We start from the raw sequence: 27,002 nt of genomic DNA on the forward strand, positions 1-27,002 counted from the left end.
ACAAATAGTATTTTAAGGAATCATGGGACAGCTAGGTGGTGCAGGGGACACAGTGAGAGGACTCCCTGGAGTAAGGAGGACTTGAGTTGAAATCTTCCCTCAGACACTTTCTAGCTGTGTGACCCTGGGCAAGTCCCTTAACCATGTTTGCCTCCATTTCCTCATCTGTAAAATGAACTGGAGAAGGAAGTGGCAAACTATGCCAGTATCTTTGCCAATAAAATTCTAAGTGGGGTCATAAGGAGATGGACCCAACTGAAAAACAATTAAATAACATTTCAGGGAGTCAGTAGGCTTTCCTAGACAGGATAGGGCAATGTATAGAGTGTTGGCCCTAGAAGTAGGAAGACCTGAGTTCAAATTCAGCTCCACACATTTGCTAGATGACATGAGAAAGCCATTTAATCTATCTACATAAGTTTTCTCATCTATAAAATAGGGATAATAGCACCTACCTTCCAGAGTTGTGAGGATCAAATGAAGATAGTATTTGTAAAGTTCTATGCAAATGCTAGACATTATTATGTATTATTAAGTGGTAGAGTCAGAATTTGAATTCTGGTCTTCTGAGTCCAAGGTCAGCTAAGTGGCACAGTGGATAGAGTACTAGATCTAGAGTCAGGAGGATTCATCTTCCTGAGTTCAAATCTGGCCTCAGATGCTGCCTAGATGTGTGACCCTGGGCAAGTCACTTCACCCTGTTTGCCTCAATTTTGTCACCTGTAAAATGAGCTGGAGAAGGAAATTACAAAGCACTCCAGTCTTTTTGCCAAGAAAACCCCAAATGGGATCACAAAAAGTAGAATACATCTGAAACAACTAAAGAACAACTTTGAATCCAAATGAAATGCTTTTTTCCCCACTTCGTCACAGAATTGCTTGAGATAGACTTTCAAAGACAATGCCTTAGTCTGTCTTCACAATAACCCTGAGAGGTAGGTAATATGCATTAAGGACACAGCATGGTCAGTGCAAAGAACACTATCTCTGAAATCAAGGGAGCTAGGTTCGAATCCTGCCACTACCATTTATTGCTAGTGTGACCTTGGGAAAATCACTTTAATTCTCTAGAATTCAGATTTCTCATCTGTAAAAGGAGAAGCTTGGACTACATGAGCTGAGGTTCTTTCCATCTCTCAATCCATGATCCTGTTTTTCACTTTGCAGGTGGGGGAAACTGAGGTTTAGAAAACTTATATTATTTCTATAAGTGGTCATACAGCTAATAAAATTAGTATTATTCCAGTTCTACCTAAATTAATTTACTTATTCATCGACATACCAATCAAACCAACAAAAATTATTTTATAGAGCTAGAAAAAATAATAACAAAATTCATCTGGAAAAACAAAAGGTCCAGAAGATCAAGAGAATTAATGAAAAGAGATGCTAGGGAAGTTGGCCTCGCCATACCGGATCTTAAATTGTATTATAAACCAATAATCATCAAAACTATTGGGTACTGGCTAAGAATTAGAGAGGTGGATCAGTGGAATAAGTGAGGTACACAAGACACAGCAGTCAATGACTCTAGTAATCTAGTGCTTGATAAACCCAAAGACTCCAGTTTCTGGGATGAGAATTCACTATTTGATAAAAACTGCTGGGAAAATGGGAAAAGAGTATGGCAGAAATAGGGCATAGACCAATATCTTACACCATATATCAAAATAAAGTCAAAAGAGGTAATGATTTTGATATAAAGGCTGATATTATAAGCAAACTGGTAGAGCAAAAAATAGTTTACCTGTCAGATTTATGGAGAACAGAAGAATTTGTCACCAAACAAGAGATACAGAATACTATGAAATGCAAAATGATCATTTTGATTCCATTAAATTGAAAGGTTTGCACAAACAAAGCCAAGGCACCCAAGATTAGGAGGGAAGCAGAAGATTAGGAAAGAATTTTTACAATTTCTCTGATAAAGGCCTCATTTCTAAAATAAATGGAGAACTGAATCAAATGTATAAGACTACAAGTCATTCCCCGATGGATACATGGTTAAAGGATGTGAACAGGCAGTTTTCAGGGGAAGAAATTAAAGTTATCAATAGTCATATGAAAAAATGCTCTAAATCTCTATTGATTAGAGAAATGCAACGCAAAACAACTTTTAGGTATGATATTTCACCTATCAGATTGGCTAACATGACAGAAGAGGAAAATTACAAACGCTGAAGATGTGGGAAAATAGGAACATTAATGAATTGTTGGTGGAATTGTGAACCGTTTCAACCATTCTGGAGAGCAATTTGGAACTATGCCCAAAGGGCTAAAAAAAATGTGCATACTCTTTGACCCAGCAATGCCACTTCTAGGGCTTTATCCCCAAGAGATCATAAAAATGGACAAAAGGACCCATGTGTACAGAAATATTTATAGCATCTCTTTTTGTTGTGGCCAATATTTGGAAACTGAGAAGATACCCATTGATTGGGGAATGACTAAACAAGTTGCAGTATATGAATGGAATGGAATACTCTTGTGCTATGAGAAATGATGAGTAGGTGAACTTCAGAAAAATCTGGAAAGACTTATATGAACTGATACTTATCTATAAAATGGGAATAGAGAAGAGGAACAGAAACAAGACAACTCTGTACACAGTAACAGTCACATCATGCAATGACTAACTTTGATAGACTTAGCTCTTCTCAGCAAGGATCTATGACAAGTCCAAAAAACTCATGATGGAAAATGCAATATACATCCAGAGAAAGAATTATGGAGTCTGTATGCAGATCAAAGCAACTATCTGGTCTCTCTCTTTTTTTCCTTTCTTGTGGTTTCTCCCCTTCATTCTAAATCTTCTTTATAACATGACTAATATGAAAATAGGTTTATTTAAAAAAGTGATATCCTGAAAGAAAATCATATTATACTCATTTTTCAGTAGCCCAGATCTTTTTGTTGTTCTCTCTTTTATACCAGATATGTTGTACTTAATGTAGCAAAACTCCTGACTAGTCCAAACCTCGTTAAAATGTAATTGGGAAATGTTTAACAAAATAAATAAAAATATAATACAACATAGATAATGTTAGTTTGTAGTTTTATAAGTCAATATTCTGTCCCTAATGATTCATTTCAGAGTTTAATACCACTGTCAAACTCTACACCATGTTTCCATTTTCAAATTCAGCCTACAAACCCGATTGATATTCATATATGTCAAGGATGAGAGGAAGATCCCCAGTAGGTTGGGCAAATCCTTGTTGGGGGGATTTACAAATGGATACAGTCAAGGTGGGTTGTAATCTAAGTCTCGGAGGGAGTGACCCCATCATTGAGATCACAGACCCATGAGAATATATGGGTATTGAAGTTCTAATCTTTACTACAATTAAGTATACACACTTCTAGAAAAGGCTACTTACTTCCTTCGGTCTCTTATTCCAGTATATATCAGGAATAAAATTCCAATCATTACAATTCCCATGACCACTCCAAATACAATAATCCATATAGCGACAGGTGGCTCATAAGGAGGTGCCAGTGTAGGAAGGATACCCACAAACTCCAGGCTCTGGTCATTCAGGCGGAAGGCATCATTGATGCGACTCCTAGAGAACCTGTAATTAAGAGCACAACTAATTCCAGAAAGAACCTAGCAGACAAATAAATAAACACATTTTCTTGTTACTTAATTAGAAAACAAAATGTCACCTGATTGCTTCTTCTACTTCTTCTCTGGGAACCAAAGACATATTTTGAGTAGTGACAACGAAATAGAAGGAGACTCTGGGTGTCAAATCAAAGACCATCACATTCTCATCACTAGGAAGAAACACAAGATACATTATCCATTATGATATATATATATATATATATATATATGCCATAAGAAATAACATGACGTCAAAGGACACTCATTGATCATATGGATCCTTCTATTCTAGAGAGAATAAGAGATAAACAATATTCAGAAGACAATAGTCATCTGTAGAGAGCATGGATTATCATTGATCATGGTTGGTCATTGCATAGATCAGTTATGTCCTTCAAAAGTTATCTTTACGATATTGTTGTCAGTGTATAAATTGTTCTTTTGTTTCTGCTCACTTCACTCTGCATCAGTTCATATAAGTCTTCCCAGATTTCTTGGAAACTTTCTTTTTTATCATGTCCTATGGCACAATATTTGTTACAAGGGTTTCTTTTTCTTTTTTTTTTTCTAATAAGAAGTAGAAGAGAAGGTGGAAGGGAGAGAAAATAAATAGTTATGAATTAAAAGAATAGAAGTAATTTAAATAAAAGAGTGACAAGGATATGGAAAAGGGGAATGACATGGGTAGGGGTAGAGGTACAATATGGCGCAGAGAAGGGTATGAGCCCTCATTATCCTTTTTTCCATTTCAGACAAAATCATGAAGGAGCTTATACATGCTTCCTCCTCTCTTTTTGAGGCCCCCTTCTCCATCATCTTCTGTTCTTAGGCACTCAGTGCCTCGTGCTGCGCTATAGCTTTTTAGCATCCCCAGTTGTGGCCCCGAGGATAACTTTCAAATCTGGCCTCAGACATTTACTATGTATAGGACCCTGCCTCAGTTTCCTCATCTATTAGATGGGGATAATAATGGCACTTCACAGAGTTGAGATAATATTTTAATATTATATTTGTAATGAGATAATACTTGTAAAGAGATTAGCACACTGCTTGGCACACAGTAGGACAGAGATAGAAGAGGATGGAAGGGAAGGGAAAGGAAGCATTTATAGAGGGCTCAAAACAGCACTAAGACTTTTGGAATGAGAGAGAGAGAGAGAGAGAGAGAGAGAGAGAGAGAGAGAGAGAGAGCTTTATAGCTTTAAGTTTTAATAGCTTTAAACTGTGTTAACTAGAAGGGATCTGCCCAAGGGTCACACAGCTAGTGTGTTCATAGACCTAGAGCTGAAATAAACCTCATAGGCCACAGATGGCTTCCTCCTCCTCATTTTAAAATCCAACCACCTCATTTTCCGGATGAAAAAACTGAGGCCAGTAGGGTGAAGTGACTTCCCATAAGGTCACAGAAGGAGTGGAGATTTGAAATCAGATGTTCTGATCTTATTTCACTATATTGTATTATCATACTTCCTTTATTTAGCTCCACAACATTCTTCCCACAACTTTCAGCTCCTTCACACACACACACACATACACACACACACACAACCTTCCCTCCAAGTTTCCTCCCAAACTGGCCCAGGATTAGTGATAGCAGATGAAGGAAACTGAGCACAGCCAAGCAATTGCCCCAGCCAATGTGGAGAGTGGTCCTGGAGCCAGAGGACTTTGGCTTTACTTTCATCTGTGATGCTTCCTACCTGTATGACCTCAGAAAAACGGCTTAGGTTCTCTGGGTCGGAATTTCTTTATCTGTGGAATGGCACTGTTGTTCAATCATTTCAGTCATGTTTTAGAGTTTTCTCTAGATACTGGAAATGGTTCGCCATTTCCTTCTCTTACTCATTTTACAGATGAGGAAACTGAGGCACACAGGGACATGCCCAAGGGTCACACAGCTAGTAAGTGTCTGAGGCCAGAATTGAACTCTGGCACTGTATTCACTGAGACATCTAGCGGCTCCAGGTATAAAATGAAGATCTCTTCCAGATCTCAGTCCTTCAAACCTTCCTTCCCCCTCTTCAGGCTCCAAAGAAAATACTGAGATAAATGTCGGCATGGAGAAAAGAGGCCAAAAGTGGTCGCTGTGTCAGTTCACAACTCCACCAACAATGAATCAGTGTTCCAATCTTTCCATGTCCCCTCCAACATTTGTCACTTTCCTCTTCAATCATTTTAGTCAATCTGGTAAGTGTCAGATATCATTGTGCATATGCTACTAGGTCCCTCTGCCCACTTAGTTCTCTGTTCTACTAGTCTTACTCTGGTTCTCATCTTAAAGAAAGGAATCAGCAATGGGATAAGAGAGTGAAGACAAAGAAGGGGCAAAAGTTATCACTACAAAATATTTGCATTACAGGTTTAGGCTTCCAGTATTGCTGATGAGCTCTACAAAAGAAAATGGAAGTCTCCAAAGAGTCTCCAAGGGAAGAGAGGGAAGAGGCTGTTTGATTTGGCCAGGGGGAAAGCTTCACCCCAAGAAGATGAGCGAGGTGTCCCTGTCCAAAAAGGCAGAAGTAGAGCCAGGAAGGCAATAAAGACTGACTGCCCAAAAATGGAGGCCTCAGGAGGAATTTGCCAATAGGAGAAAACAAAATTACTACAGTCATTCAGTTTGCCAGACTGAAAAATATACTATTCCCTTTGTATGTTTTCTCATCCTGGTTCCCTTGCCGGCTCTTATAACCAAGACAACATTCAGTGGGAATAAAGAATGACTCAGTGTAGCAGCAAGCACTCCAGTATACCCAGGATGGCTGCTAGCACAGGCTCTTTGATCTGCTTTTCTAAAAGAAAGCAACTCAAAATGGGTTAACAATCTTACTTTAATCAAACACATATCGTTCAATTAGTTCAGGAGACCCTGAACTTCAGAGAATGCAGAGGATTCTCCTTGCTCAGATAACAAGAAACAACCCAATTAGAATGGTAATACCATATGGTGCACTTACAAGAGCTCCTGAGAAAAAGAGACAGAGGAATGATCCCATACCATGAAGGGAATGCCTTAATAGCCTAAACAAAGTTGGTGTGGAGACACAGTAAGTGAAACAGAAGAGGACGGTTGGTCATGCCTGTTCACAGGACCAGAAAAAGCAAGACAGAAAATACTACCGCCATCAACATACTTCCACCGGGGACAGCCTTCTTATGTCAAGCAATATCGGATTCACCCAAACTCTGTGATAACAAATACATCAAACAAGTCCCTTACAATTCACTGGAATGGGATTAGACCTTCAGGTTAAAATGAATATCCCCCTTCCCCAAAACTCTGTCCCCAACAAAACTAAGAGAATGCTATGGAGTTGAGCTCACACTCACTCACCTAAAAAGGATGGTCTGATTTTTTTCTTGTAAAAAATACTGTCTCATGGCAAAAGCGATTGACGCTCGGAACAAATACATTTCATTGTCATTCCAGTCATACTGTGGAGGGAGAAAAAGATAAAATGTCAGCACCTTGAGGGCAGAGACTTTTTCTCTTCTGTTGAAGTATTCCTAGGGCCCAGAACAGTGCCTGGCACATAGTCAGCAACTTACAAATGCTTGTTCTGTGACTGATAACTTGCCAAGGTTAACTTTATGCTGACAATCAGCAGCTACCTGTTCTGAATCGGGGGCTTCTCAAGGTCACTGGTTGCTTTGGCTTACAAGTACAGGAAAATAACTACCTATGTTCTCACTCTTCAGGGCATGCATTTCATAGATCGCTTTTCCCAGACTAGTCCTGACTCTGGTATGTATTTGATAATTATATTTAATATAGAGTGTTCCAAAATTCTCAGTGCAGTTTTAAACACTAATTACTTAAATAGCTTAAAACTGCACTAAGACTTTTGGAATGCCCTGTATATAGATCTTGTTTTTTGTGTTTTTTTTTTCATTCACTTGCCTTGCTGATCACTGTGACCTGAATGGTATGTTGGGTCTTTCTAATTTTGTCATCCTTCCTATTCTTTATAGAAATAAAAAAGAAGTCAGCAATAGGAGACGCTACATAAAGCCATTTTTATATCTTCTCCAATTTAATTTCTTCAATAGATCTTAGTCTTGAAAAAAAATATGAAAAAATGAATAATTATGGATCTCTCTAGACTCAGAAGTGATAAAAAGGGGGAGAGGGTGTTGAAGTCTCACCACAGGCTTAACATTACTGTAACAAGGCAATTAGAACCAAATGATAACTGTTTCTTCCAGAAAACTTACAGGTAGACTTGCTTCCTGAGACATAAAGCTCTCAGGAAGGATCATAGGGTCAGAGATTTAAAGTCGGAAAGGATTTCTGAGGCCATCTGATGCAAGCCCCTCATTTTGCTGAGGAGGAAACTGAGGCTCAGACTTACCCAAGGTTAAGTAGGTAGTAAGTGACAGAGTCAAGATTCAAACTCAGTTCCTCTAACTCCAAATCCTTTGTCTCAGGCTGCCTCCTGTTTGACATTATGATCCTTGTGAAAATATGTAAGAGGCCTCCTTACCCATCCATGGTTCTTTTCACGGTTATCAAATATTTAATTTCCACAGTGAATGAGTATGTATACATAGTGTGGAGAGTGAATAAGAAATGCTTATTGATTGATTGAGGAATTTTAGCTAATAAAAACAATAGCTAGCATTTATATTGTACCTATGTGTCAGACACTGTGCTGAAGCATAATAACAGAATAAGCAATAATAACACAATTATTATCTCATCTGATTCTCACAACAGCCCTGGAAGGTAGGTGGTACTATTATCTCCATTTTATAGTTGAGGAAACTGAGGCAGAGGTCAAGTGACTTGCCAAAGGAGACACAGCTAGCAAGTGTCTGAGGCCAGATTTGAATTCAGGAAGATGAGCCTTCCTGATGCCAGGCCTGTGCCACCTAGTGGTCTCTGTGAGTATGAACTCACAGAATATTCTTTCCCTTCCCCAGTTAGTAGAGAAGAAAACTGAAGTGAAAACGCTTCCCTGGAAAATCCGAGGGTATTTGAGGGAGAAGAAATTGCAGCTCCAGGTTGGAAGAGAAATTCTTTTCACATTCTTAAGGCAATCAAATTCTTGAACTATTAGTATAATATGAACAAACCTATGGGACTACCAGTCTTTCTAGGAAGCCTTCTCTTAGTTTGGGGAGAAGCTACTAGGGTCTGACTCCACTGATCTCATTCCTCTAAGGTTGGTTCTGCTCTCGAGGTACCGAACATGCTACTCAGAGACCCACGATCCTCCCTAGTGTAGCCCAAACCAGATTAAAATGTAATTGGGAAATCTATGACAAAGAAAATAAATCCATAAATATGTGTGGTGTTTTAAGGCAACATGAAGCCCACTGGGATCCTGATATATGTGGTGTTTTGGCCCCTGTTTCTATCTGAGTTTGACTATAGTTTACACTCTGCTGTTGCTTGTTCCCTGCTCTCAAAGTAGATCAAATGACATCTGGAGGGTGATGGCTCGGCTTGCGTGTGAACTGGATTTAAGTGAGGCAGTGCTGCCCCAAGTCATCAGCCTCACTCTCTCCTCCAGAGTCATCAGAATCCAGTAGCAAGACAAGAGTCAGGGTGATGGTCCCACCTATCTGTCTACACAACACTCACACCAAAGGGTTAAAAGGGAGACATTTAGCCAATCATTTGTCTGCACTAAGTCCAAACATGAAATGCACACGATTTTTAAAGACTCACTTAATTGTACTGATTTTTTGGCATAGTTGTATGGGGAGAATCATATAGGTTGGTTTGTTTTACTAATACCTCCAGAATATTGCTGAGAACCAAATCCCTTTATTTTACAGATGAGAAAACCAATTTCTATAGAGATGAAATGACTTGCTGAAGGTCACACAGGGAGTAAGTAACAAAGCTCTTATTCTAACTCAAGTTCTCTGACTCTGAATCCTGGGCTCTTGAGCCAGCTTTCAGAAACTATCCCTCTTTTGATCAATTCCCAAAATGTCTTCTTTTTAACCATTCTTTATTGGATTCTTAGAGTCAGAGCCTAATTCTTGCCATGTATCTATATTTGTATTTCCATTTCTAGTTGAGCCCTAGGCAGCTAAGTGGAGCAATGGATAAAGTGCCCAGTTGGAGTCAGAAAGATTCATTTTCCTGAGTTCAAATCTGGCCTCAGATATTTGCTAGCTGTGTGACCCTGGGCCAGTCACTTAACCTTGTTTGCCTCCGTTTCTTCATCTATAAAATGAGCTGGAGGAGGAAATGGCAAACCACTCCAGTATTTTGCTAAGAAAACCCCAAATGGAATAACGAAGAGTCAGACACAACTGAACAAAAAGCTAATCCTTATAAAATATGCCATAACAAATATTGATTCTAATACTAGGAAGATTTAAAAATGAAACTAATCTGACATATTTCTTGCTTCTCTGCCTAGAAGAATTATCTCAAATATGTGTGTCATTGTAAAGGTGTCTAGCTGATACAGAGAAAATCTATTCCCTCTTTTAGTAAAATGATTGAAACAGCAAACAAGCCATCTTAAGGGTGGCTCAGTAGCATCTTTCTCTGATATGAATAATAATATCTCTGGGGTCCCATTTGCATAATTTTCTTTCTTTAGCACAGAAATCTCATTTATTACCATAACAACTTCAAGAGATTATAGCAAATAATAACAACAATAATAATAATTGCAATAGCAGCTCACATATGTTAATGTCACACTGCTTAATGTTTTAGAAAGCTCTTTATACACATAACATTTGATCTTAACAACTTTATGAGATAGGTTAGGAGAATATTATTCCCCCCTCCCCCATTTAGCAGATAAGGAAACTGAGGGTCTGAGAGTTTAAATGGCATGTACAACATTACACAAATTATAGCAGAGCTGAGACCTGAACTCATGTCCTCCAATTCTAAGTTCAGAGTCTTTTCCAGTTACTGTTTAATTGTTTTCAATCATATCAGACTCTCTGTGACCCTATTTGGTGTTTCCATGGCAAAGATACTGGAGTGGTTTGCCATTTCCTTTTCCAGATCATTTTATAGAGAAGGAAACTGGGTAAGTGACTTACCCAGGGTTGAACTCAGGAAGATTCAATTCCAGGTCCCAGCACTCTACCACTGTGCCAGCTAGCAGCTTTTCTAGTACACTTACCCAAAAAAGCATCATCAGAGAAAATTAAGTACCAAAGGAAAAAAGTCCACAGGGTAAAGTTATTAGGTGAGGAATATGATTTCTACTCTTCTAACTATACTGGTGCTTTCTTATCATACCCTCTTTTTGAATATATAACAAGAAAAATAACGGAAGAACTATCCAGGGTACTTACTGCATCATCTCCAAGTGCTGATTTCAGACTTATCCTCACTTTGATCTGGTGTTCAGCATCTGATTTAAAAGAAATGGCAAGGCTGAGAAGTATGAATGCCACCAGGTCTGGCTGTACTTTCATTTTTCCCCAGTGCTGGGGTATGAAATGGAGAAGGAGGAAGGGACGTAGTGAGGGCAAGGAAAGAGTTATCAGGTTTTTCTTTTGGCAGCTTTAATTCTCCCTCTCCTGCTTCTAAGACTGTCCACTTTCCAGAATGGCTTTCCCATGGTTTTTTTTTTCCACTTTCTGTTCCCCCTTTTTCTTCTTCCATTTTTCCTTCTCTTCTTTTCTATATCGCTCTTCCCTTAGTATACAAAATGGCAGATTAGTGGGGATAAAAGCTAGGATTAGGAGAACAGTTATGGCTTCCCTCCTCTTCCTTCCCTCAGCTTCAAACTCTGGATCTTACAATATATTTAGTGCAATATCAATGATTAGATCAATCAAGGAATCATAACTTTTCAAGTGGAAAAGACCTTAGAAATTACCTAGTGAAGCCCTGTCATTTTACAGATAAAGACTCAATTGGTAAATGTTTAATGAGCACCTACTGTGTGCACAGCATAGAATAGAGGATGCACACCAATCCATTCATTCCCCAAATATTTATTTAGCACTTACTCTGTGGAAGATATTATACTATGTATGTGGAATGACCGACAGGAGACAGTAGAAGACAGAAGAGCTTAAGCCCTGAAATGGTGATCTGGTACTTACAAGGACTCCAGGCAGTATTCCAGCCCACATACGCATTCTTGTTTTGTTCTTTCAGCCACGTTAATAAGGGCTCAAAGTATTTTAGCAACGGTGTTGCATTCATCATCTTATTTCCTACGATATTTTCCAATGCTACCGTCCAAGGTTCTGATTTTCCCAGTTTCAGCATATCACTGTACATGAAAAGAAAGGTGTTCAGAGCCATTTGGGAAATTCTAGATCTGCAGCAAATCAACAATCTAAGTTAAGTTTTCTTCCTACTCACTGCCTCATGTGACTTTGTTACTGGCAGTTAAATAAACAAGGTTGTTTGATTTGGGGGTTTTCTCCTATCCACCTCTACCCATGTCTCTCTGTCTGCCTTCCACAGAAGTCAGGGGAAGTCCTACAGCTGTGATAGACAGAGTGTGTCTTCTCCCAGTGAGATCCAGCCATCCAATGTTGTTCCCTCCTACATTAAAAACTGAACTTCTATAACACAAAGTAATTGGGGAAAGAACCTTGAGATGGGACTCTTTTTCCTTTACTTTTCATGAAGACAATCAAACAAAAAGCGAGTCACACTAGATAACAAAGGAATGGAAGAGGGTACGGCTTCTTACAGCAGCTTGGTCCCGGCTGCAGTGGAATTGGTGATGTCACACTTGTGCAGAGCAGTGGAGGGCTGAGCAATTCTGCAAAGAGCTTCATGGAACTGGAATTGGTAAATGGTCCTTGTATAATATCTGCACAAGAAAGAAACAACAATCTCAATGCTACTTCCTTTGAGGACAATCACAACTGGCCACGTAAACTTAAATTACGCCTCACATTCTCCCTCCTCACACCACATGCCCTGAAATCCAGTGTCCCTCGAATGTGACACTCCATCTCCTGATCCTGACTGCCTGGGATGGTCTTTCTTCTCATCTCCATCTCCTGGCTTCCTTCCAGGCTTAGCTAAAATCCCACCTTCTATCTCCTTCAATTCTTGAGCCTTCCTTGTTCTCCAACTTATCCTATCTAAGCCTGTTTGGACATAGCTGTTTGCATGTTGTCTTCCCCATTAGACTGAGCTCCTTGAAAGTCAGGGGCAGTCTTTTGCCTTTGTCTGTATCCCTTGCACTTAGCACAATGCCTGTCATATAGTAGGTACTTAAGAAATGCTTATTGACTGACTGACTGACTGAAATTCCCATAGATCGTAGCAAAAGGTGCCCTTTCCAAACCACAGCTCCTAGAAAATCCTTGTGCTTCCTGCTGTTATGGACAATCATCCCCAGAAGCACTGAAAGACCTGCTTGTCAACAAACCTTCCACTACTTTGAGACAGTCTCTATAATATATGACTTGATCAGGAGCTACAGATTATAATCTTTGGTTTGCTCTCAATTAGTGGTACGGTCCTGGACAAATCTCTTCCCCTTAAAGCTCAATTTTCTTCCCTCTAAAATGAAGGGGTTAAACTATATTAGGGGTTCTTAATCTGGAATCCAGTGAACCCGGATGGGAAAAAGTTACATTTTTATTTCAACGTAACTGTCTTCCTTTGTGATCCTATTCATTCTATTATATGCATTTATTATTTTTTTTTGCCTTTTTTTTTTTGGAGGGGCAATGGGGGTTAAGTGACTTGCCCAAGGTCACACGGCTAGGTTTTTGTGTGTGTGTGTGTGTTAAGGGTCTGAGGCCAAATTTGAACTCAGGTCCTCCTGACTCCAGGATCAGTGCTCTATTCACTGCCACCCCTATCATATGCCTTCAGAAACATTCTGAGAAGAGGTTCATCCATTTCACCCCCACCTGCCAAAGGGGGCCCACCACACTACAGTCAGTTTTCTGCAGAAGTTCACATTCTAAACAATGAGGATGAAAACCTTACCTGATGAAGGAATAATCATTAGCAACATGAAATAGCATAGCTGGGTCGCAGTAGGTTTCATCATGGGGCACAGGCTCCACCACGCCAACTATATCATGCCTTGGGAGGAAAAAAGAAGGGAATTGTATAGTGGGAGGAGTTTATACATCAGAAGGCAACGTGAATGCTAACTCAGGACAACGAATATCGCTCCATAAACCAATGATGCTGACGTTGGCATGAGACAGAACTTGGAGAAGTTCACGGGTTAAATCCGCTTTGTGCTGCCTGCAAGCTAAGAATGGCTTTTATAGTTTACATTTTTATACTCAGTACAACTTTATTTAGAAATATTAAACCATTCTTCTGTCCTAGGTCACACACAAACAGGAGGCAGCCTGGATTTGGTGCCAGGAGCCATAGTTTGTGGACCATGGGGTGTCAAAGAGAGGCAGGTCAGGAGAAGGTAAGCTCAAGCTCCTTCTGACACATGCTGTCTGTGTCACCTGGGCAAGTCTCAAGCAGTTCTCTCAGGAAGGGTATTCTTTTTATTCATCTAGCTAAAACTTTTAACTTTTTAAAAATTTGACAGCTAAAATTTACTTTCAAAATGAAAAACAACCAGTTTTTGCTGTAGTAGCTGGTACTTTGTACCAGACGTGTACAAAGATTTAATTAATTTTCATGATATTTATCTTTAACCAGATAATGAGGTAATCGACCAAAATGATCAAACCAGATGAAAGTTTTCTACCTTCCTATCCTAGAAAATGAGACACTCACTAGGTGTTCTAGGATTAAATTCCTTGGTCACATCATTATAAATAATTGATAGTGCCAAATTTGTGTTCAATGGACCAAATCATGAGTAAATCAAGGCACTGTTGGGATATTATCCTTCTTAAATTGCTTTTTTTACACATGCTAATTTTGAAGACTTTCACACGAACAGCTTGTGACTCATAAGATTGCAAATAGACTTGTAAAACTTCTAGAACATGGAAGACAGAATCCAATCAAGCCAATCCCTGGTGGTGTTTACAATGTTACCTTTAGGAACACATCTGCCACAACCCTGAAGCAATTAACTTAAACTTCCAACTGATCCAGTGATACTAAATTTATTGTCAGCGACTCTCATATCATTCTCTCTAATGTCTAAACTCAGACGGTTTCCCATTGCAATCACAATTTTACAAATTCCTTGCTCAAAATGCAGTGTCCAGAGTAACTGAATTTGTTGTTATTCAGTTATTTCAATTGTGTCCAATACCCCATTTGGGAAAAGATACTGGAGTTGCCATTTCCTTCTCCAGTTCATTTTACAAATGAGGAAACAATTTTTTTTTTTTTTTTTACAAATAAGGCAAAGAGAATTAAGTGACTTGTCCAGGGTCATACAACTAGTTTCTGAGGGCAGATTTGAACTCAGGAAGGTGAGTCTTCCTGACTCCAAGCCTAGCACTCTATCCACTATGCTACCTAGATGTACCCCTTCCCCTGGGGGAGAAGGTCCCCTCCAGAGATCAGGAATGTGTAAAAGAGTAAATTGAAATAATTCTTTCCAACTCTTCAGGTCATTATTAGGAATCACTGAGTTTATAAATTTGAATAAAGAATTAAGGATAAAATGAAGAAATTCTTTCCAATTCCTCTTTTGTATCATATCAAAATGATGTGTACGAGTGGGGTTGAAACCACCCCATTTCGTTCTTGTGCCTTGACTAGGTGACTGAATTAATAAATCAGAAGTGGGTAACAACATAGGTAACAACCTATGCCTCTTTGAATCAATCAAAGCCACTGTGTTCAGAGACTGGGTGATGCCCTAAACAATTTTTAGAAAAGGAAGAAGATACATCAATATCCAACAAAAAGGATATTCTGAATTTTGGGGTTTAAAAGTAAGCAAGGAGCAAAAGGAAGAGGAAACAGTGGAAGAGAAAGGAGACCCTGAGAAGGGTTGTCGATTCTAAAGCTGGTTTAAAGAGGGGGCCCCAGACTGAGGCAAGTCCCAAGAAAAGGCTGGTGCTTTCCCGAACTTCTCTTGAACTCTATCTATCCATAGTCCTTCACAAAATAAGCTGCAATCTTATGTTTCCAGTAAAATGGACTACCAAGTGGCAGGATTTGAATCATCATCCCCTGCATACGTTTTTACACTCTCCTTGCTGAAAAGTAGTGGTTTTGTTGTTCAGTCCCATTTGGGGTTTTCTTGGCAAAGACACTAGAGTAGCTTGTCTTTTTCTTCTCCAGCTTATTTTACAGATGAGGGAACTGAGGCCAGCAGGGTTAAGTGACTTGGTCCAGGTCACACAAGGATGAAGCATCTGAGACCACATTTGAACTCAGGTCTTCCTGACTTCAGGCGCAGTACTCCATGCACTGTACCATCTCACTGCCCAAGGCTGCCCCAGAAGTGTTGCTGGTGCATGTCTATTATTCTAGCATTCTAAGAAGGCTGAGACAGATAGATCTCTTGGGTTCAGGAGTTCTGAACTTCAGTGAACTATGCCGATTCAGCATCCCATAAGACTGGCATTTATATGACGAGCCTCCAAGATGTCTAAGGAGGGGTAAACCAGTCCAGATTGGAAAGACAGTCAGTTAAATCTCCCTTGCCAAGCAGTAGTGGGATCAGGCCCATCAGGAGCCTCTGAGAGAGACAGGGAAACCAAATCTTTAGAAAGATAGATTAAAAATATTCTGGGCTATTTTTCCTCAAAATTAAAAAATAATTTGCAAGTTTTTCCTCTCTCTCTGGGCACTTAGGCGATGCAGTAGATAAAGAGCTAGACAGGAAGTCAGGAAGACTCATCTTCTTGAATTCAAATCTGGTCTCATATACTTACTAGTTATGTGACCCTGAACAAGTCACTTGATCCTGTTTGCCTCAGTTTTCTCATCTGTAAAATGAGATGGAGAAGGAAATGGCAAACCATTCCATTACCTTTGCCAAGAAAACCCCAAATGGGGTCACAAAGAGTCAGACGTGACTGAAATGACTTAACAATTTTCATCTCTGTCATTGCTACAAATAAATTGGGACATGGCAGTTTGAAGAACCTCACTCATTTTTACTACCAACTGGGGAAAGGGGTATATAATATGTGAAGGGCAAAAGTTAAGTTGAATGAACGTAGCTCAGGGATAAGATCCCAGGATTTATTTTAGCATCAGCAAGATGAATTGTTTCAATAATCTCTTGAAAAGCTAAAAAAAATGAAGGAATAATTTTACTTGACAGCCGTGATTGTTCAGCTAACAGCAACTTCAAAGACTTCTACTGCAGCCCTATTTCTTGTGAAATATTATCCATTACTGTATTTTGCACAAGGCTGCCTTCCATGTGGGTAAAATGAGTCTGCAGAAGACTAAAAATCTCAAAGCTAGTTGGCAGAAGTAAAACTGAAATATCCTGGCTGAGGGTGGGTAAGTGGTATGGAAAGGTGATGAGGAGTCAATGATAGTGTGGTATGAGCCTGAGGGAATGGGAGGATGGGAAGGGTTTGGGAAGGAAGATAATGAGTTCTGTTTTGGATATGTTGAGTTTAAGATATCTACTGGACACTCAGTTTGAGATGTTGGAAAGGCAGTTGAACATGCAAGATTGAAGGTCAGAAGAAAGATTAGGGTAGGATAGGAAGGTCTTAGAATCATCAGCATAGAGACAGCAATTAAATCCATGGTAACCACTGAGATCACCATGTGAAATAGATAGAAGGAGAAGAGAAAAGGGTCCAAGATAGAACCCTGAGGAACACCTATATGTAGAGGGTCTGATCTGGGTCAGGATCCAGCAAAGGAGACTGAGAAAGAGTGGTCAAATAGGTAGGAGGAAAACCAGGAGACAAGGGTGTTCTGGAAACCCAGAGAGGAGAAAGTACCAAGGAGGAGAAAGTGATCAACAGGGTCAAAGGCTGGAGAGAGGTCAAGGAGAATGAGGACTGAGAAAAGGAATAATTGGTAATTAGTCAGTTTGAAAATGCCAAGGTTGAGGGTAGCCAGGTAGCACAGCAAGTAAGAGCACTGGCCCCAGTGTCGGGATGACCTGGGGATCAAATCCGGGCTCAGACACTCAGTACCACACCCAGGAACACCTGGCCGTGTAACCTTGAACAAGTTACTTAACCCCAATTACTTAGGGGTGGCCAGGTGGCTCAGCAAGTAAGAGCACCGGCTCCAGTGTTGGGATGACCTGGGGATCAAATCCAGGCTCAGATACTCAGCACCCACCCAGAAATAACTGGCCGTGTAACCTTGAGGAAGTTACTTAACCCCGATTGCTTTAAAAAAAAATGCCAAGGTTGTTATTTAATGGTTTAAAAGATAAACTAAACAGCAACTGTTTGTAGTATCTGAACAAACAGAATACTCAGCTGGATTATGTTTTTCATTGTCAAAATACAGCCCCAAAGCGGATATTTGATTGTGGTATTTATAGAGATGTATCAGCAATTATTGAGATCATTTTTCTAATTAATAAAGACACAATTATTTGTTGAACAACATTGGGTGAAGCCAAAATTAAATCATTTGAGATTTAAATGCTAAATCATTCAGCATTTCAAAAAGATTGTTGCATATGCCTTGTCATTATAGAATCATATTAATCAGATGTACAAGATGTGGAAATAAGCCTTTCTCAGAATTGTTAGCTTTTTCACTGTGATCCCTTACTAATTTCTCACCTTTGGCCACAATCAATGACTTTGTTAGGCTTTGGTTATATTACCATTCTTATTTAGATAAAATAAGGCTGCTTAACCACATTCAGTAACACATCAATAGTTTTTCCTTCATTAAAATGTAACCATTAAAATTAATTAGACAGTTTTATTGACTTTAATAACCTTTTTTATTCTTCTGTTAGTTTTGGAATCCCTTATCAGTGCTGGATCTGTGTGACTTTTATTTGGAGTATCATCAGAGGAAAAGAAATAGCAGTGAAAACAAAATATTTCATCCTATATTAACATCACATATAGTTTTCATATCAGTTAAGACAGAAAACTTTTTTCTTCTTCTAGGAAACATAAACAGTTGAGGGTGATAAGGACAGCTAGAAAATTGAGACTGGCATTCTAATCCTTTTTAAAAAAAAAGATCACAGGTATTTTTTTTCTCTTCCTAAAATACCATTTGTCATATGGGATAGCTCTCCGGGAAGGGAAGGGGGTATTGGGATACTACAGCAATGTTAGAAACAAGAAATGTTAATAAAAACTTACTAAGAATAAATTAAACAAAAAAAGCATCGCAGACTGCATCCTCAGTTACAGTGTTTGATCATTTTGACATGGGACTAGCAGAATATTTCATAGCTGTCAACAGCATGTATATTGCTCAGCTGTTTTTCTATTGTCTCCCAAATGAGATTATAAACTCTTGGAGAGGAAGAATCATAGTCTTATAAACAATGCCATAGACTTAAAGCTAGAAGGCCCTTTGTTAGTTCCACCTGTTTTTTTGTTCTTTTAACAGATGAGGAAAATGAGGCACAGGGAAGAAAGCAACTTGCCCAAAGGTGATAAGAGGCCTAGATGGGATGTGAATTTTTATCTCTTGCCTTCCAATCTAAGCCTCCTCTCAAGGCTGGCAACTTGATCAATATAGGCTCAATCGAATTGTTGTGAATAAAAATACGTTTAAGAGACAAATTGTGCATAAGAATCTCATAAATAAAAAAGGGTTGGGCTTCTTGCCTTTGCTCATCTCTCAGACACCAAATCACATCATTAATTCTATCAGTCCCTGGAAAAGAATCCATTAAGCCAATCTGAATTCATGTAAATTGATTTTTCACTTTTCAACTGGTGTTGTTAGGCAAAATTACATTGGCTCAATGAAACTGGACTAAATAAACCCTAGAGCTAGATTACAGAGATAGGGCTACCTCTCTGGTCAAAAACAAAGACTGATTTAATCAGAGATAATCTTAATATTTGCAAAAAAGAATGGAATCAATTAGGAATTGGTTTCTAGTGCCAAATGCTACAAAAACAACAAAGCTGTTCAGTCATGTCCAACTCTTCATGACCCTATTTGGGGTTTTCTTGGCAAAAATACTGAAGTGATTTGCCATTTCCTTCTCTAGCTCATTTTACAGATGAGGAAACTGAGGCAAATAGGGTTAAGTTACTTGCACAGCTAGTAAGTATCTGAGACCAAATTTGAACTCAGGTCTTTCATACTCTAGGCCCAGCACTCTGGCTACTATGCCACCTGGCTGCCCTAGAAACAGACCACTTAATGTCATGTCTCTTAGTATTATAAAACTCTTTGCCTATGTTTCTATTCTTTTGTTCATGCTGTCCCATGATTTCCCCTCTTCCTACAGTTTCCTCTCCTCTCTACTTGTCTAAATCCTCTCTGACCCAGCTCAAGCTCTTTTGGACTCATCTACCTTACAATGATTCTCTCTCTGTCTCTCTGTTTCTGTCTCTCCTCCCTAAATTCCTGCATCATCTATTGTCTACATCACCCCTGGGCACTTACATACTGCCTTATTATTACCTTTTTTATATGTATATGTCTTGTTTCAAGAATGAGCTAACAGACGGTCAGTAAAAGTGGATTATTGATGCCAAAGAGATATAAAAGTAACACAAGAAAGCCTTCTCACAGTATTGGACAGAGCTTCTCTGTTGGATGGAACATGGAAAGGAATAATGATACTGAATGAGAAGGCCAGCTATGGCTTTTGATCTGCAGCCATGGAGTTAGTATCCATGGATTCACTGAAGTACCCAAAATTTCTACCTCCCCAGCTATATTGTAAATTCTTTTTTCTTTTATTTCCCTATATAAGCCCCTAACACAGGGGTGGGGAACTTCACATTTAAGTGTTAATTTGGACAAAGGGTCACTTGAGGACCTAGAGGGCCACATGTGGCCTCAAGGCCATAGGCTCCCCCCGCACCCCCCTGCTCTAACACAATGCCTGGTCCCCTAGGAAAGTCTCAGAAAATATTTGTTAACTTACTTCATCTCCCACCACTTTTTCATCCATTCCTCTTTGGGAATTTCACCCTTGAAGACCAGCCATCTCCACTTCTCCAGCATGTAAGTAAAGGGCATTGTTCCAACAATGGTGAGGGCTTGCTTGAACAGGAAATTTATTTCTGTCTCTGAAAGTTAAAATGGTAGAAGAATAGACAATAAGATGCGGGTGCCAGCTGATGCTCTGAACTGAAAAGAATGTCTCTTCTATCACAAATGCTATCATAAATACACACTTTTCTTCTATTAGATGACAATAAACCATATGCAAAATTATACAACCAATTCTTCATTATCTCTGCTATGGAAGTCAGGCTCCGTTTTATTACATAATTAATTTTATTTTTGTAATTATTCTCTACCTTCTCCCTACCCTATTTTTCACTAGGACTAATGAACATTTTTGAATTTTGGTGCTGGAGGAGACTTTTGAGGGTCTGTTGGATAGCAAGGAGGCTAAATTAGTCAATAGTTAAAGAAATTAATTCAGGCTCTTCACTGGAAGGTCAAATACTGAAGCTGAAGCTTAAATAGTTTGGTCACATAATGAGAAGACAGGACTCCCTGGAAAAGACCCTGACATTGGGTAAGATTGAAGACAAAGGAAAAGGGAACCGCAGGGGTGAGACGGACACAGAGTACCATGGAGGTTACCAACGTGAACTTGGACAGACTTCAGGAGACAGTGGAAGACAGAAGGACCATGGGGGTCCCAAAGAGTCTGACACAATTGGATGACTGAGCAGCAACAAAGTGCACTAGCCTCCACTGTCACCCACTTTCCCTGACCTTTCTAACATCCTCCTATGGAGACACCAAGTGTGTGCTGCGTGCCAGGCATCGTGATGAGCCCTACCCAAACACTATCTCATTCGATCTTCACAACAACCCTGGGAGATAGGTTCTATTAAGTGACTTGTTCAGGGTCACAAAGCTACTAAGTGTCCAAGGTTAGATTTGCACTCAGGTCTTCCTGACTCCAGGTACAGCTCTTTATGCACTGAGGCAGTTAGCTGCCTCTAGTAATGAAATAGTGAGAAAGTCATAGTCATAGCATGGCAGGCCTAAGCGGGCTCTTAAGAGATCATTTGAATCACCTCTTTTTATGGAAACCGAGGCCCCGGGAAAAAACAAAAGATTGTCTAAGTAGACAATCAGTCCCTGAGCAATCAAAGACTGACCTTCATATCTACTAAGCTTCTAGACCTGTTAACATCTTAAAATATCCCTGCAAATATTGTCCCTATACATACATCATCACACGGCTTGCCTAATATCACACAGAGCAATTCCTCTCCCCTCCCAGAAGACAAAGGTAGAGTTTCTGGCTCCCAGATGAATGATTTCACTACTAGACAATGCTTTCTCCCTATTTTAGTGAAATGTATAGAAATCCATAATGTCCTTATCTACAAGAATGAAAGATCTTAAGATACAGTAAAATATATATTTGTGCGTGTATGTATATGTATACACACACACACACATATATAGTGTGTGTGTGTGTGTGTGTGTGTGTGTGAGTATGGTATATAGTAGAAAAGGGGCAATGTCATACAGGGAAAAATAATGGGCTGGGACTAAAAAAAGACTATGTCTTTGCTTGAATCTCTCTCCCTTACTAAGTGTACACAATTATAGGATTTATACCTGGGAGGAGATTTAGATGCCATCAAGTCCAATCCTTTTACTTTTACAGTTGAGAAAACTGTAGCCATAGAGATCCAGGGTATTGCCTAAAGGGTCAAGACTCCTTGACTCCAAATCGGGTGCTTTTCTCATTATTTCACAATGTATGAAAAAAATATTTGCAAACCTTAAAATGCTATAAAAATGTTAGCTATCATTACTGCTACTACTACACCGTGCTGCTTTTTGCTAAGTCATACTGCCTCCTGCGAAGCTTCATTTTCCAAATTATCTAGAAAAAACATTCTAAAAACATCTCATAAAGCTGCTTTGAAGATCAAATGAGACCAGATGTGTGAAAATACTTTGTAACCAGAGAAGAACTATTTAAATGTCAATTGGGATTAAAACAAATCATTGCATCTTGGGCTGGTTGAGTAATGGGTTGGAATAACATCAATGAAATGGTAGTAAAACTAGTTTAAGAATATGACTACTGATACTTGATTGTATGCTGCCGTGGGGGGAAGAGGGGGGGAGGAAGAGAATATTTGAAACTCAAGGAATTGTGGAACTGAATCTTGTAAACTAAAAATAAACAAATTAATGAAAACAAAACAAAACAAAAAAAGACTATGACTACTGGGGTGGCACAGTGAATAGAGCATGGGCCCTGGAGTCAGGAGGACCTGAGTTCAATTCCAGACTCACACACTTGACACAAAAACTAGCCGCATGACCTTAGGCAAGTCACTTAACCCCAATTGCCCTCCAAAAAAGCAAAAAAAAAAAGAAGTTAAAGAATATGATTACTCTCACTGCCTTTTTTCCATTGACATACATCATAGCAGCATCGGAAGATGTCCACAAAGAGGATATGGGCTCAGAATGTTTGGGGATATTTTTTGTTTGGTTGGGTTTTTTTGGTAGTCACCACGATAGAGTTGTGCTGATCAAGCTATAATGCCATTTCCAGGCACTCCTTGAGAACTTTCCCAATAATATTATCTTGTCTAATTCTCATAGCAACCCTGGGTGCTATTATTATCCCCATTCTATAGCTGAGGACACTAAGGCAAACAGAGACTAAATATTGATGGCCGGCTCAGGTTAGGGATATTCTGTATGATGGAAAGGAAAACAATCCATTTCCCACCCACCACCCCCAAGTGCATGATTTTGACTCCCTTAGCCCAGCACTCATCAAAAAAAGTAATGTTTGTTCCTTTAATAGCTAAGGCCTAAGAGAAAGAGAGGAAAACGTTTAGGAAGGGAAAAAGTTGGAGGAGGGAAAAGAAGCCTGCATCTGTCTGATACAATATACTTCTAATAGCTATTCAATGAAGGGCCCTTAAACTAAATTTGAATAAGTTGTGATGGCCTGATTTAGGAATGAGAGTTGTACATGTTTAGCATGTTTCATTGAGAGTAATGAAAAGTTCTTAAGTACTAGTAATAGCTCCTCAAGAAAACTTTCCTTGCATGATTTATTGGGGAAAAACAAAACAAAACTAGAATTTCCCGTCATAACTTTATGTAGCATTTTATCTTGCATTCCTCTAATGTACCATAGATAGCTGGATATGTATCCTTTCCCCTTATTAAGAGGTTTAATAAAAGCCTGTATTACATGCTAGGCCCTCATTAGTCTATAAGTTTCTTAAGGAAATAGCCTGAGTCCTATTTATAATATTTTTTATCTCCCCAGTACCTCTAGCATATTATTTTGCACATGATATTTATATAGGTATATAGAAAGGCAGATAGACAGATAGATAGATGGGTGGACAGACAGGTAAAGATTTATTAAACAGTTACTAGGTGACAGGCATTGTGTTAAATGCTGTGGATAATGTAGTTGCAGTCTAATTGAGGGAGTGGGGGCTGGAAAAGAGGCTAGTAAGAATGAAGCACCTATGTATTTAATAAATTAATAAATGTCTGTTAAACCAATTAAGTTTTAAAAAATCTGGCTTCTTGTCTTGATTCTGCCATTAAATTGTTATGTATCTCATAAAATAAATTCACTCAATCTCTCCTCTGTAAAATGAAGAGGTCTGGACTTGATCATCTTTAACTTTCCTTCTAGCTCTATTTTTCTTTTCTTTTTTTTTTAAAGCAATTGGGGTTAAGTAACTTGCTCAAGGTTACACGGCCAGTTATTTTGTGTGGGTGGTAAGTATCAGAGGCCGGAACCTATCCCAGGTCTCCCAACTCCGGGGCCGGCACTCTTACTCACTGCACCACCTGGCCGCCCCCTAGCTCTAATTTTCAATGAATATCTAAGTACCCTAGCAGATTGTGCTGTCTGACAAGGCTTGTAGCTTTACAGGAGGCAAAAATGAAGAAAAGTTCCCTCCCTCCCTCCCTCCTCTGGATCCTAACTGTGAAATGTGACACACTTCCTAAGTCACAGCTTCCCTACTCCAGCATCACTGTCCTCACTGTATATACTTAGTATGCCAGATGAGAAAGCAATAGAAAAGAGCATTTATCTACCAAGCACTTCTCTTCTTACTATGTGGCCAAAGCTATCATCAGTTCATGTTTCAGCTGAGGAGAAAATAAAACGGAAGATCCATAGCCCAATAACTGAAGTCTTCTCTGCTATTAAAAGGTTTATGAGCATTATTAAGAAAAAAAAATCAAAACTGAATGCAGACTAAAGCATACTATTTTCGCTTTCTTTCATTTAAAAAATTTTTGTTTGAGTGCTCTTGTACAAAATGACTAATATGGATATATTTTAAATGATCACATGTGTATAAATTATATAGAATTGCTTACCAGCTCAGGGAGGGGCTAGGGATAGAATATAGAACTCAAAAATTAAAAAGAAAAACAAATGTTAAAAAATGCTTTAAGGGGGCAGCTAGGTGGGTGCAGTGAATAGAACACCGGCCCTGGAGTCAGGAGGACCCGAGTTCAAATCCTGCTTCAGACACTTGACACACTTACTAGCTGTGTGAACTTGGGCAAGTCACTTAACCCTAATTGCCTTGTCTTTCCCCTCAAAAAAAAAAGTTTTAAACATGTAATTGGAGAAAAAATAAAATACTATTAAAAAAATAAAAAGTCACAAGGATTATATAGTTCACCCTAAGGTGAGTACAGAGAGAAGCCTTTCCCCATTGCCTCAATCATATGTCAGGACCTTGAAGCCCTAACTCTTCAAATAAGGGAGTCAGTAACACACAATTTCTCTCTCCCCCTCTCTCTGTCTCTCTGTCTCTGTCTCTCTCTCTCTCTCCTCCCCCCTTCAGTCCAACATTTCATTGCTTCCCCTGTGCTCACTCTCCTTCTTCAACGAAACTGAAATCAAACTTCCTTCACTAACCCCTCTTCTTCTTGAGCTCTCATTGTCCTTCCTCAACAAGCCAGGAGATTTATCTTCTCCATGAGAACTACAGTTCCAGAAGTCTATACAATGAGGTTCAATAAGCCCCTTCCTTCTTGCAGCACAGGATCTTCCAGACCTAGTTACATAACCTTAAAAATGATCTAATCAGGGCTCTGCCACTAACTAACTGTATGATCACGGGTGAATTGTACTATCTCTCACGGTCTAAATTTTCTCATCTATAAAATGAGGGGTTGGATGAAATGACTTCCAAGGTTACCTTGCAGCTATAATATTCTTTGACTAGATGACCTCTCAGGATGAACATGCTGGGATTCTATTATTTCTTTTGTTATATAGAGAAAGGAGTGACAATAACAAGAAAGGAAAGGAAGACATTTCAAAAGCAATGAAAGTCTTTCCAGGAAAACTGTCATTAGGTCCATTTTACAAGCTCTTTCTTTTGAACTCTAGCAGATCCATGGATATGGATGCTTCATATGGCTGTCTTAGATACAGGGCATCTCTACAGCATTGGAGGAGAAAAAAAAAAGAAGCAATGTGAAAATTTACCAGTATCCTCCTGAAAAGTCGGTGGTAGGAGACCAAGGGCTTGTAAATGTGTAGGTGTGGCTGCCGAGAGGGACATGATTTCTCCAACTGCCTCATGGAACCCTTCGTTGGCCCCATTTCTCAGCAGAAAAGGTTGGGAAGCATAAGCCATGTCATACTGAATGTGACCCATCTCATGATGAGCAGTCAGAAAATCATCCATGGTCACTTTGGTGCACATCTTAATCCTGCATTTTAGTGAAGAATAAAAGCAATTAAAGTTAGTCATATGATGTCCACGCCATCTTACCCAGAGATCTCGCTGCTTAGCCATATACTCCAACAACCTCAAAAATAGAAAGTTCCTATACGCCAAAATATTTCTAGTAGCAATTTTTGTGGTAGCAAAGAAATAGAAACTAAACAGGTCTGGGGCGGCCAGGTGGCTCAGCAAGTAAGAGCACTGGCTCCAGTGTCAGGATGACCTGGATCAAATCCGGGCTCAGATACTTAGCACCACACCCAGAAATAACTGGCCATGTAACCTTGAGCAAGTTACTTAACCCCGATTGCTTTAAAAAAAAAAAAAAGAAACTAAAGAGGTCCCCATCAGTTGGGGATGGGACCAACAAACAGTGGTGCATGAATGTAATGGAATATTACTGTGTCATAGGATGTCATGAATATGAATGCAAAGAAATTTTAAAAGAAATGATACAAAGTTAAGCAAGTAGAATCAGGAGAACAATTTACATGACTACAACAATAAAAATGAAAAGATAAAAAAAGAAAAAGAAAGAAAGAAAACCCTGACAAATCATAATGACAAAGCTTACAACCAAAGAAAAGATAGAAAAAATATTCTCTTCACCGAAGAAATCCTGGACTATGGTGCAGAACACCAAATATATTGTCATACTCAGCTGATGTTTTGGTTAGTTCTATAAGACTATATTTTTTTCTTTTTTTCTCTTTCTTTTTAATTATCTGTTACA

The 27,002-nt window shown here is 39.1% G+C and overlaps 1 protein-coding gene across 3 annotated transcripts in view; it reads right to left on the bottom strand.

Moving 5' to 3' along the window:
- ACE2 (angiotensin converting enzyme 2) overlaps nucleotides 1-27,002 on the bottom strand; it is a 69,311-nt gene that overhangs the window by 2,802 nt on the left and 39,507 nt on the right. For all 3 annotated transcript variants that reach the window (XM_069100640.1, XM_069100639.1, XM_069100641.1), the window contains 9 exons: nucleotides 26,029-26,255; nucleotides 20,470-20,614; nucleotides 13,506-13,604; nucleotides 12,247-12,369; nucleotides 11,645-11,817; nucleotides 10,886-10,944; nucleotides 6,939-7,039; nucleotides 3,670-3,780; nucleotides 3,381-3,575 (listed from right to left, as the gene is read on the bottom strand). In XM_069100640.1, the coding sequence (XP_068956741.1) occupies nucleotides 3,381-3,575; nucleotides 3,670-3,780; nucleotides 6,939-7,039; nucleotides 10,886-10,944; nucleotides 11,645-11,817; nucleotides 12,247-12,369; nucleotides 13,506-13,604; nucleotides 20,470-20,614; nucleotides 26,029-26,255 (1,233 nt within the window). The remainder of the gene's footprint in view (nucleotides 1-3,380; nucleotides 3,576-3,669; nucleotides 3,781-6,938; nucleotides 7,040-10,885; nucleotides 10,945-11,644; nucleotides 11,818-12,246; nucleotides 12,370-13,505; nucleotides 13,605-20,469; nucleotides 20,615-26,028; nucleotides 26,256-27,002) is intronic.

The sequence above is a fragment of the Petaurus breviceps genome, unplaced genomic scaffold (genome assembly GCF_028583685.1).
Source record: "Petaurus breviceps papuanus isolate PSGF00001 unplaced genomic scaffold, PetGlider_PUasm1.0 419, whole genome shotgun sequence".
Classification (NCBI taxonomy): Eukaryota; Metazoa; Chordata; class Mammalia; order Diprotodontia; family Petauridae; genus Petaurus; species Petaurus breviceps.